Consider the following 15,975-nt stretch of genomic DNA (forward strand, 5'->3'; position numbering starts at 1 on the left):
TCTAACAGCAGACCAATAAGCCTGTCACCTGTTCTAAACAAACTACTAGAAAAAATTGTATTCAATCAAATACAATGCTATTTTTCTGTTAACAGTCTGATGAGTGAGTATCAACATGCGTATAGAGAGGGTCACTCAACAGCCACAGCATTAACACAAATGACAGATCAATGGATGAAAGAGATTGATGTGGGAAAATGGTGGGAGCAGTACTATTAGATTATAGCGCTGCCTTTGATTTGATAGACCATAGCATTTTACTTGACAAATTGGAGTGCTATGGTTTTGCCCCAAAGGCGATATCATGGCTAGAAAGCTATCTATATAACAGAACTCAAAGTGTATACTTTAATGGCAGTATCTCTAGTGCTAGATGTGTTGCAAGTGGAATTCCACAAGGAAGTTCACTAGGTCCTTTACTCTTCTCAATCTTTACAAATGATTTTCCATTAGCTCTTGAAAAAGCACAAGTCTCTATGTACTCGGATGACACGACAATATATACACAGGCTCCCACAATTGGTGAGATAACTGATATTCTGAACAAAGAACTGAAAACAGTAATGGAATGGGTGACCAGCGACAAATTATTGCTCAACATTCAAAAAACAAAAAGTATTGTATTTGGCACAAATGACGTACTAAGGTCTAAACCGCAGTTGAATCTGATGCTGAATAATGTAGAGGTTGAGCAGGTGGAGGAAACAAAGCTCCTGGGACTCATCCTAGTGAACAATTTATCATGGACGAAACACATAGAGTCAGTGGTGGCAAAGATGGGGAGGAATATATCTGTCATCAAGAGGTGCTCAGTGTTTTTACCACCGCAACTGACAAAACAAGTCATTGAGACTCTAGTCCTTTCACAACTGGACTACTGCTCAATGATCTGGTCAGGGGCAAACAAGAGGGACCTGGGAAAGCTGCAACTGGTTCAAAACAGAGCAGCTCGGCTTGCCCTTAGGTGTACACCAAGACATAATGTAAACAAAATGCATGTCAAGCTCTCCTGGACATTAGTCACGGAAAGGCTGATGGTATCACTCCTTGTCTTTTTGAGAAACATAAATGAGCTGAAACATCCAACCTGTCTATATAAGCAACTTACACCTAGCTCTAACATCCATACATATAAAGCGAGACATGCCACAAGAGGTTGCTATCAAATCCCTAAAGCCAAAACAGAGTCTATGAATAGCACAGTGCTGTATAGAGCCATGGCTGCATGGAACACACTGCCAGATCAGATTTCTAAAGAAACAACTAAAGCAAGCTTCAAAAGACGATTGAAGAGGCATCTAGAAGCCCAAAGATTGTAAATTACACAAGCAGCACACCGATTCATATAGGTTTTTTAAACACGGAATATGGTACTTTCGCTAACATAGACACACACACACAGCCTTTCACAGTTATGATGAGGATTGTATTTGTTTAGTTTGTTTTTACTCTAAAAGAAGCGAAGGGAGACATTTGTAAAATCACTATTATTATTATTATTATTCTTTTTTTTTTTTTTTCTTTCCAAGGAAATGGGGAATCAGAAAATAAGCTGTATGTGATGGTTGATATGAAAGTCACTGTTTGAAGGAAAATTGACGCCGTACACGATTTGTATCATTGTCTTGTAATGTACTGTCGAATGTCATGTTTTATGTTATTTGTGGACCCCAGGAAGATTAGCTGTTGTTATGCACCAGCTAATGGGGATCCTAATAAACTATAAACTATAAATTATAAACACACATCTGAAATGTTCAGGTCTCACTCTCAATCATTGCTAACTTTTTAGCAGAAATTGTTTTCTTTGACCTCACTTTCCTTCTACTTTCTTTTTTAACTTATCCTTTACTTATCTCAAGTGTTGCATGCTAAATTAACCCCCCTTTGGAAAATTCGAATCTGCAACCCAATATTCCGAAAATTCAACGGATCCTGGCCATATTTGTGTAGCATATACAATTAATACAATTAATTTGCGCCCAGACATTCATGTGGCTTGCTAGTTTTGGACCCGATCTGTAGTCAAACAGTCACCACTTAAGGTCCTTTCAGTATTTCTACTAATCACTTAAGCATACAATAGTGACTTTTGACTTTCTGTTTGATAGGAGAGTCGAAAGAAGCAGAACATAACATATGTATATTCTTTGATTTGTAGATATTGACAATGTTTTTCTATTTGCTACACTTACACGTATTTTAAATATGCACCATTCTTTCTCCTTGTGCTGTCTTGCAGGACCATCACCAACTGAGGATTAAGATCCTTGGAGACTGTTACTATTGTATCTGTGGTCTTCCTGATTTCAGAGAGGACCATGCTGCCTGCTCCATAAATATGGGCCTCGCCATGGTGGACGCAATATCGTAAGTAATGATTTCATTGGCAACAAATGGAAAAGGAAGGGGTAGTATTAATGTAGGGTTTGTATTATGGTGGTTTTATTTGTACATATTGTCTATATATGTTTTTTTGTTTTGTTTCTTTCAGTTAACTGTCAAGTGGGAACTAAGTATTTTTTTGTAAGTTTTTGTGTTTCTCTTATTTTCCTACGATACTGTTATGATTGGCTGTGAATAAGAAAATATGAAGGACAGACCATCTATTTCTATTTCTTATTTTCTTTTGAGAAAGGGGCAGGTAGTATAAGATAATGTTCTTCTCCCAGCTCCTTTTCGGGTATGCTGTGTTTATAGAAACATGTTTTGTAAATAATTGTTATACATTAAGTTGTGCATACCATGAACGGAACAAATACAAATTAAATGAAATATATGACAAAAGGCAATCTCAATAATTAAAGATATAAATGAGTAAAGGAAGGAATTAGATGAGGGAGATTTTGCCACTCAACACTTAAAATAGTCCCCAAAGTAGGAGAGAAAAGAGAAAAAGAAACAATGCCAATTAATCTTAGACTTCTATCAATAATATGGAATAAAACATGAAAAATAGACATGAAAGACAATACAGACGAAGAAGAGTGGGCTATTTGTGACATAATGACTTCAAAGATAACTACAGAAATCTCCCACGTTCCCCTCCTTTCTTAGGTACGTACGAGAGAAGACTAAAACTGAAGTGGACATGCGTGTGGGCGTCCACACAGGCACCGTGCTGGGGGGGGTGCTGGGGCAGAAGAAGTGGCAGTTTGACGTTTGGTCCACAGACGTAACTGTAGCCAATAAGATGGAATCTGGGGGGATTCCTGGGTAAGAGAACAATGCTTTATTTCACTGTCAGCGGGAGTAATTAAATTCTTCTTTGTGGTTTATTTCAAGAGTTTTGTGTGCTCCACAGGAGAGTGCACATTTCCCAGACAACCAAGGACTGTCTGCTCGGAGGTTTTGACCTGGAGCCGGGGGAGGGCGGGGAGAGGTGCGAGTACCTGATGGAGAAAGGCATCAACACTTACCTGGTGCTGGTGCCTAAACAGGCGGCCAATGGGCTCAATGCAAATGTGAGTCAGCGAACTGTCTTTCAGGGCATTGCCATTGTTTGTTTGATCATGACCTATGTTTAGCTTGAATCAAAAACAAAGTATAAGTATTTATTTTCTTTTTTTTGAGAAATATCCATTTTCTATACACACATAATAGCATTAACAGATATTTTTCTGCTTCTCCCCCTTAGAAACCTGGGATGTTGTCCAACACAAATTCAAACCAGTTGATCAACACTACAGTAACCAATGGGAATGCTACCTCACCCCAATTAACGGCCGCTGACTCTATACAGGAGGTGAACTATGATACATGTTTTTATTCATTATATATAAACCAACGTCCTCATTTGAGTACAGATGGCCAAAGAGTCTACTTCAGAATCAGAATCGGTTTTATTTAGTAGGTTAACACATACGACAAATTTGCTTTGGTATATGTGGTGCATACAAAGACACAGAAAGAAGAATACGTAAAAAAAAAAAAATAGCTATTTTAAAAAACAATTTTAAGACTATTATAACAAATTAACCATTTTTCCATATGACAAATACTATATACTATATTTAAAGTGGAGAGCTGTGCTGATTTGAAAGAGGTATTTTAACTTGCTAATAACTACTTGATTGTAAGCACTTTGAGCACCAGGAAAAGCGCTATATAAATGTAATGTATTATTATTATTATAACCCATACATACAAATACACACGTTATCCTAAATAGCATTAAATGCACAATAAAAAAATTGTAATCTAACCCATGTCTCATTTTCTTGCTCCGAAACTCAGAAGAACAAGATGGCAGAAGAACAAGAGATCAACAAACGACTACAGCAGGAGCTGCTGGAGAGAGAAACCCAGCAAATGTAAGAACATTTGACAAATAAAATAAGATGACAAAATAAAGACTGTTAATGTAGCTGAGACCAAACAAAAAATGTCATAGAAATGTATTATGTTTTCAAGTAATGTGTACAATTGACAAACACAACTCACAGGCCTTTTGTTTGTCCCAATTCCAGCCATTTCTAACGGTTTTTTTCTTATATTCTGCTTACAGATTGAAGGATCACAAGATCAACCCTGTGTTGTTGGGTTTCGTGGATGGAAAGTTGGAGGAGCAGTACTCCTCAGAGAAGGAGAAGCGGAGCGGGGCGGCCTTCTGCTGCTGCATCATCGTGCTCTTCTTCATCACAGCAATGGAGGTGTTCATAGACCCACTGTGAGCTCAATGTGTCTTATTACCTGCAATTAGTACACACTTAAATGCCTGGAGAGTTTGAAATGCTACTTGGGCATCTGTGAATTCAAACAGGAACCAATTGTGCCTTAAAAATGGTGATGTTCTACCTAAAAATGTACTAAATCTGTGTGTTCTTGTTCTAGGTTGGCTGTGAACTATGTGACTCTCACGATAGGAGAGGTATTGTTGCTCATCCTCACAGTTTGCTCCCTGGCTGCCATCTTCCCCAGGGTGAGAAAACAAAACTAGTATCCATGGTTGCGGTGATGGGAAACACAATTTGTTTTACGTCTTTGATCAGCACTTTTCAACCTTTTAGCATTTCCAAATGTACACGATCACAAAGGCAATTGACTTTCAAATGTACTTTGTGACACAAGACTGATTCACTGATCTTGTAAAGTATATTGAAACATCACATGAAGTAAAACATATATTTTTGTCACAGATGTTCTCCAAGAGGTTGGTGTCTTTCTCGGTGTGGATCGATCACACACGCTGGGCCAGAAACACCTGGGCCATGGCGGCCATTTTTGTTCTTACCATGGCTGTGATTGCTGACATGGTATGAATGAAAGACACTTTCACTCAACTCTGACACATTGTGTTCATGTATGTGTGGCTAAGGTTTTTCTCACAGTATATGTAGTTTTATGAAAAAATGACTGAATACATTGTACTAATGTGATAAACATTGCTAATCCAGTGAATGGAATACCTGAAAATAGTAAGCTACTTTATCATATAAATCAAAAAATATTTAATGCCACTGTCATGGTATATATCATTATATCTTCCTACCCTAGCGTGTGGGCGTCTTTTAGTTAGTTTGTTTCCTCTTTGTCCTCATCAAACCATCAGTGCCTTTTATGTGTCTGACTACATGTTCCCAGTGGGGTCCATTAGCTGTTTGTCTCACTGCCTGCTGGCTCATTTGTCACTGCCCCCAGGGAGCAGCCTGTTACACACAACGCTGCCTTCAAGGTCTGACAGGAATAGGGGACGCTAAAGTGAACATTCATTTCTGTGTATTAGCTGTCATGCGGAAGTCACAAACAAGTAATATTGTTCCTGTCGTTGCAGTTTTTATGAGGTTTTTTTGACGTACAGTATATTTAATGTATACAATTACCAATTGGACACGTCTGTATACATTGTGCCCGCAGAAAATATACTATAAATATATTGTTTATTTTTTAGACACCTTATGTCCTAGATATTAACCAATTGTGCTCACAATTTTAAAATGTCCTTCATTGTGGAATATATATTTTCTAAATTGGTCAAACTGAAAGTAAGTTTTTCTTTTGAACCCTGATTTCACCTCAGGAGGGGGAAGCAGGGGACCATCCAAGCTGTGTACAGTAAGGATGGGACGTTGTTGACCTCAACTGATGGAGTGTTAGGGCGTTGGAAGGAACACTTTGAGGAACTCCTGAACCCGACAACTCCGCCCTCTATGTTAGAGGCAGAGCTGGAGTATGACGGGGGATCAACATCAATCTCCCGGGGAGAAGTCACTGAGGTCGTCAAACAACTCCACAGTGGCAAAGCCCCGGGGGTGGACGAGATCCGCCCATAAATGCTGAAGGCTCTGGGTGTTGAGGGACTGTCATGGTTGACACGTCTCATCAACGTTGCGTGGAAGTCGGAAACAGTACCGAAGGAGTGGCAGACCGGGGTGGTGGTTCCCCTTTTTAAAAAGGGGGATCAGAGGGTGTGTGCCAATTACAGAGGCATCACACTACTCAGCCTCCCCGGGAAAGTTTACTCCAAGGTACTCGAAAGGAGGGTCAGGCCGATTGTCGAACCTCAGATTGAGGAGGAACAATGCGGATTCCGTCCTGGTCGTGGAACGACGGATCAGCTTTTTACTCTCGCAAGGATCCTGGAGGGGGCTTGGGAGTACGCTTATCTGGTCTACATGTGTTTTGTAGACTTGGAGAAGGCGTATGACCGAGTTCCCAGGGAGTTACTGTGGGAGGTGCTGCGGGAGTATGGGGTGAGGGGGTCTCTACTCAGGGCCATCCAATCTCTGTACTCCCAAAGCGAGAGCTGTGTCCGGGTCCTCGGCAGGAAGTCGGACCCATTTCCGGTGAGGGTTGGCCTCCGCCAGGGCTGCGCTTTGTCACCAATCCTGTTTGTAATATACATGGATCGGATTTCGAGGCGTAGTCGTGGGGGAGGGGGTCTGCAGTTCGGTGGACTAAGGATTGCACCACTGCTTTTTGCGGATGATGTGGTTCTAATGGCTTCATCGGTCTGCGACCTTCAGCACTCACTTTGATCGGTTCGCAACCGAGTGTGAAGCGGCTGGGATGAGGATCAGCACCTCCAAATCTGAGGCCATGGTTCTCAGCAGGAAACCGATGGACTGTCCACTCCAAGTAGGGAATGAGTCCTTACCCCAAGTGAAGGAGTTCAAGTATCTCGGGGTCTTGTTCTCGAGTGAGGGAACAATGGAGCGTGAGATGGGCCGGAGAATCGGAGCAGCGGGAGCGGTACTGCAGTCGCTTTACCGCACCGTTGTGACGAAAAGGGAGCTGAGCCAGAAGGCAAAGCTCTCTGTCTACCGGGCCATTTTCGTTCCTACCCTCACCTATGGTCATGAAGTATGGGTCATGACCGAAAGAACGAGATCGCGGATACAAGCGGCCGAGATGGGTTTTCTCCGCAGGGTGGCTGGTGTCTCCCTTAGGGATAAGGTGAGAAGTTCGGTCATCAGGGAGGGACTCGGAGTTGAGCCGCTCCTCCTTCGCGTCGAAAGGAGCCAGTTGAGGTGGTTCGGGCACCTAGTTAGTATGCCACCTGGGCGCCTCCCTAGGGAGGTGTTCCAGGCACGTCCAGCTGGGAAGAGACCAAGGGGTAGACCTAGGACCAGGTGGAGGGATTATATCTCTTCGCTGGCCTGCAGCGCCTTGGGATCCCCCAGTCAGAGCTGGTTGATGTCGCCAGGGAAAAGAAAGTTTGGAGTTCTCTGCTGGAACTGCTACCCCCGCGACCCGACCACGGATAAGCGGGAGAAGATGGATGGATGGATGGACCCTGATTTAGTTTTTCTGCTGTTTCATCTATATATTTTACTATATTGTAGTTAAAAAAAAAAAAATGGCCCAACTCTCATGGGCCCATCTTGTGTGACAAGAAAATGTCAGTATGTCAAAAGCTTCAAAGAGAATAATTAAATATTCTCTACCTATTTGCACACATATGCAGTGCAAACTTTAAACCAATCAGAAAGAAAATTGAAAATCATACTAAATATGGATTTGGTGACAAAAAGGGCTAATAACATGTGTGAACTGACAATGTCTCATGCCCTTCATCTCTGATATTGCAGCTGAGCTGTGTACCTCCGTCCCTTCAAATCTTCAACAGCACTTCGGGCCCCGTGTTGGAGTCACTTGGGGGCCGAGGCTGTGCACAGAACCCAAAGCACTACAGCTTCATGGCTGTGATGTCACTCATCGCCACCTCCATGCTGGTTCAGGTCAGCCACCTGATTAAACTGGGTCTCATGGTGCTGGTCGTCACAGCAACAGGAGCCGTTAATATCTACAGCTGGAGGGACATTTTCGACCTGTATGACTATATACAGTTTGCCTCGTACAGGTGAGAAATTGTTCAAACAGATAAATTAACAGTGTACAAATTTGTAATTGTGATGAAAATACACAGATAAAGGTGATTCATTAACTTTTACTTTTTTCAGAATTGCTTGTTGACTTCTATGAGTTACCTGTGGTGTTTGGATAATTTGTATGGAATGTTATAATACATATATTTAAAGGCTGTTTAAAATGGTCTCATACCTTTGAGCTTACATCTCCACTTCAGTAGCAGTTTAATTCTTATCTGTATTCTGAAGGATATAGAAGGGTTTGTTCATATATCCTCGAAAACTTTATTTATATAATATGTATTCCTAAAAGCATTACTGAAATAGATTTTATTTTTTTTAAAGCTGCTGACAGTACTTTCTGATCTATGTAAGCATACAAAGAGATTTGCTAAATCCCCTCTATAAAACCTTTGAATATTTAAAGCAAAAGATTTTGGACCCGACTTTATCCAATGTTTGGATTTTCTGTTCTGGAAATATAAGCCAATTAGAACATATTGTATAATTGTATTTAAATATGTTATTTAAAATAATGCCGAATATGCATATTTGAACCTAAACTTTCAGTACTCTTCTAATAATAATAAAAAAACAAGAGCAGTTTAAAGGTAAAATCCATTTGTAAAAATGTTCAACCTATTCGCCTGCAATCTGTGCCTTAAAAAAGCTATAAGATAAATATTCTGCCATCTGTAGTTGTTTTGTTGGCTATATACAGTTGTAGTTCCAGTATACAATATTCTGCCTCCATCTTGTTTCCAGAACATCCATAGTGCCATCCAAGTACCTCATGACCATGATGATCATTGTGATGATGATTGGCTTCTACTTCTTTGCCCGGCATGTGAGTCACTGTCTCCAGTACACCCACTCTGTATCACACTTTTGACCCACAGCCATATAGTGTAATGTATGATGTAATGTTTTCATCCAAATAACTTGCTATTTCATCTAGAATATATAATGATTCTGCGGTGTGTGTGTGTGTGTGTGTGTGTGTGTGTGTGTGTGTGTGTGTGTGTGTGTGTGTGTGTGTGTGTGTGTGTGTGTGTGTGTGTGTGTGTGTGTGTGTGTGTGTGTGTGTGTGTGTGTGTGTGTGTGTGTGTGTGTGTGTGTGTGTGTGAGTGAGTGTGTGTGTGTAGTTGGAGCATCAGTCCAGGAAGCTGTTTCTGTGGAAGGTTGGCGTGCATGACCAGAAGGAGAGAGTGTTTGAGATGAGACGCTGGAACGAAGCGCTGGTCACCAACATGCTGCCGGAGCATGTGGCCAAACACTTCCTGGGCACTAAGAAAAGAGACAAGGTACATATGATATGAACGAGCGAGGGCCAAGTTGTAGTATGACATATATATATATATATATATATACATATCGATGTTTGAGAGTGAGAGAGAAAAAAGGACATGAGTGAGGAAAGTCAGAAAGGAGTAAAAATCATCAGGGTGCAACACAAATAACTGCCCTGAAGCCACGTCTTATTGTAGTTATAGTGTATATTATACTTATTTCAATGCTATTTAATGCACATGAGTGCCATCTTGTGGAATATTTCAAAACGACATATTAGGGCTTTCAGAATCAGAATCTGAATACCTTTATTCGTCCCACAGAGGGGAAATTTACATTTGCAGAAAAGAGCCAAACACAGCTTAAAGAGCCTGTGACACGGTTTTCCCCCATCATCCAAACCCATCAATTTGAGTACATATTGTCCCCTTGAAAACCGTTACTGAACTGATTTTGGATATTTGTACTTTGATAACCATTAATCTGCCTTCAATGTTGACAATTTTCTGGATCTTCTCGCGGATTCTTCAAGTCCCGCCAAATGATGGGTGACGTCATTGCGGGCACAGCGCTCCAGCTGCACCGTCCAGGATCCCAGCATCTGCATGGAAACCTTTATATATATACAGTCAGATGTAAACGCACGACGGCACACACAGCAGCAAGCTCAGACAGCGAGGACAGGTTAATGTTGAACGTGTCTGAGAGCTCACATGAGGCTGAAGGATCGGTTTATGTTGTATCTGTTAGAAGTTTAGGAATGAGGTGCGTCAATATGGGCGATCATATGGCCATGTAGCCAGTGGTGGACTGGGACTAAAAATCATCCCGGGACTCTCGACCGGCCCACTTCGGTACCGCTAGTAAATTGTCAACGGGGGGAGCGGGGGATGTAAAATACAAATATAATGTATAATGTCTGTGTCTTTGACATTAGCGCTGCTAGCCACCTGTGCCCTGTACTACGAAGCCAGTTCAACAGACTCTGGATATGTTTGAGTAACAAACAAACTAACAAACGAGATCTCGCTAAGCGGTCCTACGACGCTGGTTATCAACTCGGTAAATCAAGCCAGGGTTTCTCTCTCCAGCTGAGAGCGCGTTCACGTCTAAGACACGAGTGGATCTGACTTTAATTACATTTGTCTCGAGTGTTTCGTCAACATAATGTGTTAAATAATACTTCTGCATCCAGTCTGTGACACTATGAGTGTTGCACGGCCAGGTGAGGCTGGAGAAGCTGACTCAGATAAGGAAATATATGATATATTATGATATTATATGATCGATGATCTGATTGATGATGTAATATGAATGATAAGTGCGACACGTCGGCGTCTTCTCTGCATAGGCCTACGGCAGTTTAAACTGTATTTTCTTTATCCTGTAATATGACTTGAGAGATTTAAACTCCGCACACTGAGTGGATCTCTTTTCTATAGACGCCGGAGGCGGGCAGCGTCAGGTAAAAGAAGTTATTTAGCCTTCTCAAACCTGAGCCTCACGCGCCGCCTATGGGGGATGTGCTAGTTACTTATCCGACCGGCCCACTTCGGTACCGGCCCATCGGGATTCGTCCCGATGGCCAGTCCGCCACTGCACCCAGCCCACGTAAACTGTCAACGGGGGGAGCCTCGCTGCGGGGAAACGGTGGACCTAGTGTCCCGATCGGAGTGGGAATAATAATAATAATCTGTGCATTTTATCCATTAATTTCCCCAACATTGTGGTAAAAAAACACACGTTTAATCCATGTTGGTGTACTACAACTACAAAAAGCATCGGTTTGTTTTCTCATCAGTAAATGCAGACCGGCTCAAACAAACGATTTTTAATCATCATCCTCACTCATCATTTAATGTATCATATGTTCGCCGAATTGACATGAAAGCACTAATAAATGTAGTTTCATCCACTTGAGTTTATAACCACAAAAATAATCGATTTGTTTTTATATCACATCCGACGGGAGGAAATTCAGCAGCTCTCACTCCCGATTTTTAATCCTAATGTAATCATCATCTTCACCACGATCATTTATGTTTATGTCGCCGAATTGACATGAAAGCACTGACAAATATGAATATACTGTAGTCAACTTCATTAAAACGTTATTAACGTGCCTAAACTCAGTAATTGACCATTTCTACGCATGACACAACACACTTTGTCCGTGTTTGGCTCTCGAAGCGTTCCCGCATTGACGTCACTTCCGGCTTCCCCCAAAACTTCAAAATGAGTGAAGGAATTTCCCCGCGATGTTCGAAATTATTGATATTTAACGAAACGGTATCGCTTTTTCTTTTTTAAACTGACGGTTCGAGATTACTAGTAGCCCAATATTTCATTGCACAACAGTTGTTGGGATGGTGTCACAGGCTCTTTAATGTTAACTAAGATGCATGCATACAAAAAAATATTAAAGATACAAAAATAAATAAAAATGACAATTTACAAAATACACATCCTCATGTTTATCTAATAATCAATGATAATAAAAACCGTATTGAAGAAGAAAATAAGCATTATAAAATCCAACGGCAAGACGTGAACATGTGACGATTTACCATGCTGGGAGACGTGAAGATGTCACGATTTCAAACGTGACAGTTACACGGTATTGTTAACCCATGTTAACCAGTGGAGAAATAACCGGAAATACCAACCAAATGCTACTCCGACGTAATGATATATTTTGTAATAGTCACACTCGATTACGCAGATTTTCTTGTTGCCCCAGCTGATCGACACCTCTTTTAGCAGAAACAAAGGCTACATTAATGTATTAAATCGATGTTAATCCGTGTGTGTGAATGTGGAATTAACGGACGTGACGTTGTGCGATTGAGTTGACAGGCAACAGCTTCGGTTCATGTTAATTTACAAACTCTTCAACTACAACCGTTGTTATATTTAAAAACATGTTAGAAGGCCTCAAGAAATACTTTAATGCAAATTAAAATGTAAATGTGAAGGAATGTGTGTATAACAAAATAAATCGGTCATAAACGAAACCGGAAACAGACGTAGGCAAGATCCTCAGCTCGATGATTGGATGGTTTAGCCGCAATGCATGCTGGGATTTGGTGTTTATGTGATGTGAAATCTGAAAACGTTTTTTAAAAATACAATAATACTTTATTCCGAGTGTGCTTGCTTTTCTCTTTGAAAGTCATCACATAACGGCATTTTAAAGGGGAAAGGAAACACCAATTACAGCTATAATATTCTGGTAGTTTATTCATTTTACAATGGATATTGATCGTAATATTTATTGTATATGATATTACTCGCCAAAAGAAAATTAATTATCCGCCGGCCGGGTGGGGAATTCCGGGACCAGGCCGCCGCCATTAGGGGAGTCCCAAATGGTGACGTCACTGGCTGGGTCTTCGCTCCGGGTATCCATACTGGAAGTCAACACAACGTAGCAGATATGGCAGCGATGGAGGAATTTTGCAATGAGATGGACGTTTTGAACGATAATAATACTTTATTCCGAGTGTGCTTGCTTTTCTCTTTGAAAGTCATCACATAACGGCATTGTAATACACGGTTCGGCTGCATTAAATATTACATATCTGCCGTAATTCTCTATTTATAGAGCCCTGCTGAGAAGACTTCTAGACAAACAGGAGAACTGCCGCCAAAACTGAAGATGTGACGTGGATCATAAATATATAAGAAATTAAACAACATCTTACATTTCTTTTCACACAATACGTCTCCTTGCAGTATCAACCCTAATTCGGCTGACTTTTATATTTGATCCAATTGGTAGATAGGCTGTATTTACACCATAAAGGTGCACAGCTGATATAAAGGGACACCTTGTGGTTAAAGCATGTTATTATTTTATTATTAGATATTAATAGGATCCCTATAAAGTATATTCATTATTCGTTATTCTCTACTAATAGTTCATTAAAGACTGTATATAATGACTAGTTTGCACATCCCTTTCAAGATTTTCTAAGCTAAGGTTTATTGACATATCATATACACAACTACTGTATGCAATGAATGAAGAACTTGGGTCGCAGGTTCCTCAACAGTGCATTACAAGACATCTATCAATATGTGTGTGTACTCCACCATTAAACTGTCATTCTGCACATTTCTTATACTTTCTACATACATCCAGTGTTGGGAAAGTTCACTTTCTACATGAACTAGTTCAGTTCACAGTTCACACATTTTAAAATGAACTAGTTCAGTTCATAGTTCATAATTCAAAATGTTGAACTAAAGTTCATGGTTTCAAAAATGAACTAATTTATAGTTCATAGTTCTTTTTTCAATACGTTGCTGCGAGCTATTATTTGTCTCCTGTACGATGTTAATGGGCCATTTCAATTTTTACAATATCCTCAGAGGGCCGTACAAGTTATTGACCTCTGCTTAAAAAAACTAAAATCACAGCCCATTCATTTCATTCTGTGCAAAGAAAAAGCAACCTCTTAATCCAGATATCTCACCATGACTCGCGTATGCATGCACGTGCACGGTGTGGCGTGACCACCAACACAGAAAGATAATTTATGGACACAAGATGTGTGCAAATGTATTTAGTTTCCTATCCATGTGAACATGGTTTAAGTGGGGGGGACCTAACCTCCTCTAGAGGGGTCCGGGGGGCATGCTCCCCTGGGAAGATTTGTTGCACTATGAGAGCAACATTAGGAGATCGATGGACACATCTCTCAACACCCAAACAGAACTGTAAGCAGATTTTCTTTTAATTTATGGATATTTGACAAATCACTACCCTTTCAAACTGTATTCTTCTTTATTAATAACTGTCATATAGTATTTTATACCTGTTTACTTTATTCTCTTATTTTTTTTAGAACTATAATGATCATATAAAGATGTGCCTTTACCTCACTGACTGTAGACAAAGCTTCTTATATTCGTTAGCATAGCTAGCTAACCAGATGCTAATTATAACAACACAGTTATTGACTGTCTGATCAGTATGACAGATGAGCAGATCGCCACTGGGCTTTCAACTAAAGACACAGACACGCAGAAACTGCGGCATGTGTATGGACTTATCGGTACTGCAATTTCTGAAGTGCTGTAGTGCTGGAGTGGCGTGGCGTGGGGAACCTCCGGCCCACCCCTGCCGTAGAGTCTCACTCTGAGCGAGTGCTGCTGCAGCTGCTCTCGGCTTCGTCCATACTAATTAATTAATTCATTCATTCAATGCTCGCCGGTTCCGCGGTTCCACATTGTTTGTTGTGAGGAGTCTGATATATTTAGTATATTTATATTTTAGTGCGACAGCCAGGGGTGACAGGCGCGTACGCGTCACAGGCAGCTTGCTGTTGCCAGATTGGGTAGTTTTCCGCATTATTTTGAAGCCTGTTTACGGTGTGTTTTAACTGGGGTTTCGGCTGAAAGGCATATGAAATCTGGCACACTTTTGAACGCCGTTATAATACAGTGCTGAGAATGAACGCACTTTTGAACGCCGTTATACAGTGCTGAGAATGAACGCGTTCTCAATTACGTTCATCTAGCGGAAATACAGTACGTTCAGTTCACGTTCGCCCAAAATATGAACGCGTTCATGAACGATCGTTCATTGAACGCGTTCAGGTACATCACAGCATACATCTTATAAGAGTATAATACATATGTATAATATCAGTTTAATAATAAACAAATAATAAACAAATAAGTGCTGAAACATAGTTAACATTGCAGGAAAGCAATATATTAGACGTTAAGTACTTTGTCAGGCTTAATATGTATCTGTAGATACAAATGTCACTGTGTGTGCTGTGTGCTCTGCATGTGTGACCATTAAAGAATCAGAATACCTTTATTAGTTCCACAGAGGGGAAATGTGCAGCGTTACAGCAGGAAAGAGCCACAGACAGCTTAGTGTTGCATATCTTACATGCGTTAAAAAAGTACTAAGTTATAATATAATAAACAATATGCTAAAAAAAAGATAAAAAGTTACATAATTTTCAAAAATACAGATAAAAAACAAAACGGCATATATATATTGATTTAGTGGCCAGGTATAAATGACACAGTTATTAATGGCATATATATATTGCACATATAGCACATATTGCACAAAGTTGGTTTGTATTTAGCAGCAAGGGGTGTTATAGTCTGTGTTGTGGTGTGTGTAGGAGGGTCTACTAGGGGCAGTGCTGGTTGTAAAGTCTGACCGCTGCAGGAAGGAAGGACCTGCAGTTTCAAGAGGGTTTCATCCCTCCATATTCTTCTTATTTTCTTATTCAAAAGAAGACCTTAACCTAAAGTACTCTTTAATGTTTAAATTAAGCCTTATTAGTTTGTCTGTTTTGCACATCCTCCTATTAATATCTAATAATAAAATAAGACAATTCAATAA

The 15,975-nt window shown here is 40.4% G+C and overlaps 1 protein-coding gene across 1 annotated transcript in view; it reads left to right on the top strand.

The window, feature by feature from the left end:
• adcy3b (adenylate cyclase 3b) overlaps positions 1-15,975 on the top strand; it is a 30,185-nt gene that overhangs the window by 8,036 nt on the left and 6,174 nt on the right. The window contains exons 5-15 of the mRNA XM_034076243.1: positions 2,243-2,370; positions 3,058-3,216; positions 3,305-3,464; positions 3,638-3,745; positions 4,237-4,313; positions 4,508-4,669; positions 4,834-4,921; positions 5,139-5,255; positions 8,031-8,302; positions 9,075-9,156; positions 9,455-9,613. Of these exons, the coding sequence (XP_033932134.1) occupies positions 2,243-2,370; positions 3,058-3,216; positions 3,305-3,464; positions 3,638-3,745; positions 4,237-4,313; positions 4,508-4,669; positions 4,834-4,921; positions 5,139-5,255; positions 8,031-8,302; positions 9,075-9,156; positions 9,455-9,613 (1,512 nt within the window). The remainder of the gene's footprint in view (positions 1-2,242; positions 2,371-3,057; positions 3,217-3,304; positions 3,465-3,637; positions 3,746-4,236; positions 4,314-4,507; positions 4,670-4,833; positions 4,922-5,138; positions 5,256-8,030; positions 8,303-9,074; positions 9,157-9,454; positions 9,614-15,975) is intronic.

Source organism: Pseudochaenichthys georgianus, chromosome 24 (assembly GCF_902827115.2).
Source record: "Pseudochaenichthys georgianus chromosome 24, fPseGeo1.2, whole genome shotgun sequence".
NCBI lineage: Eukaryota > Metazoa > Chordata > Actinopteri > Perciformes > Channichthyidae > Pseudochaenichthys > Pseudochaenichthys georgianus.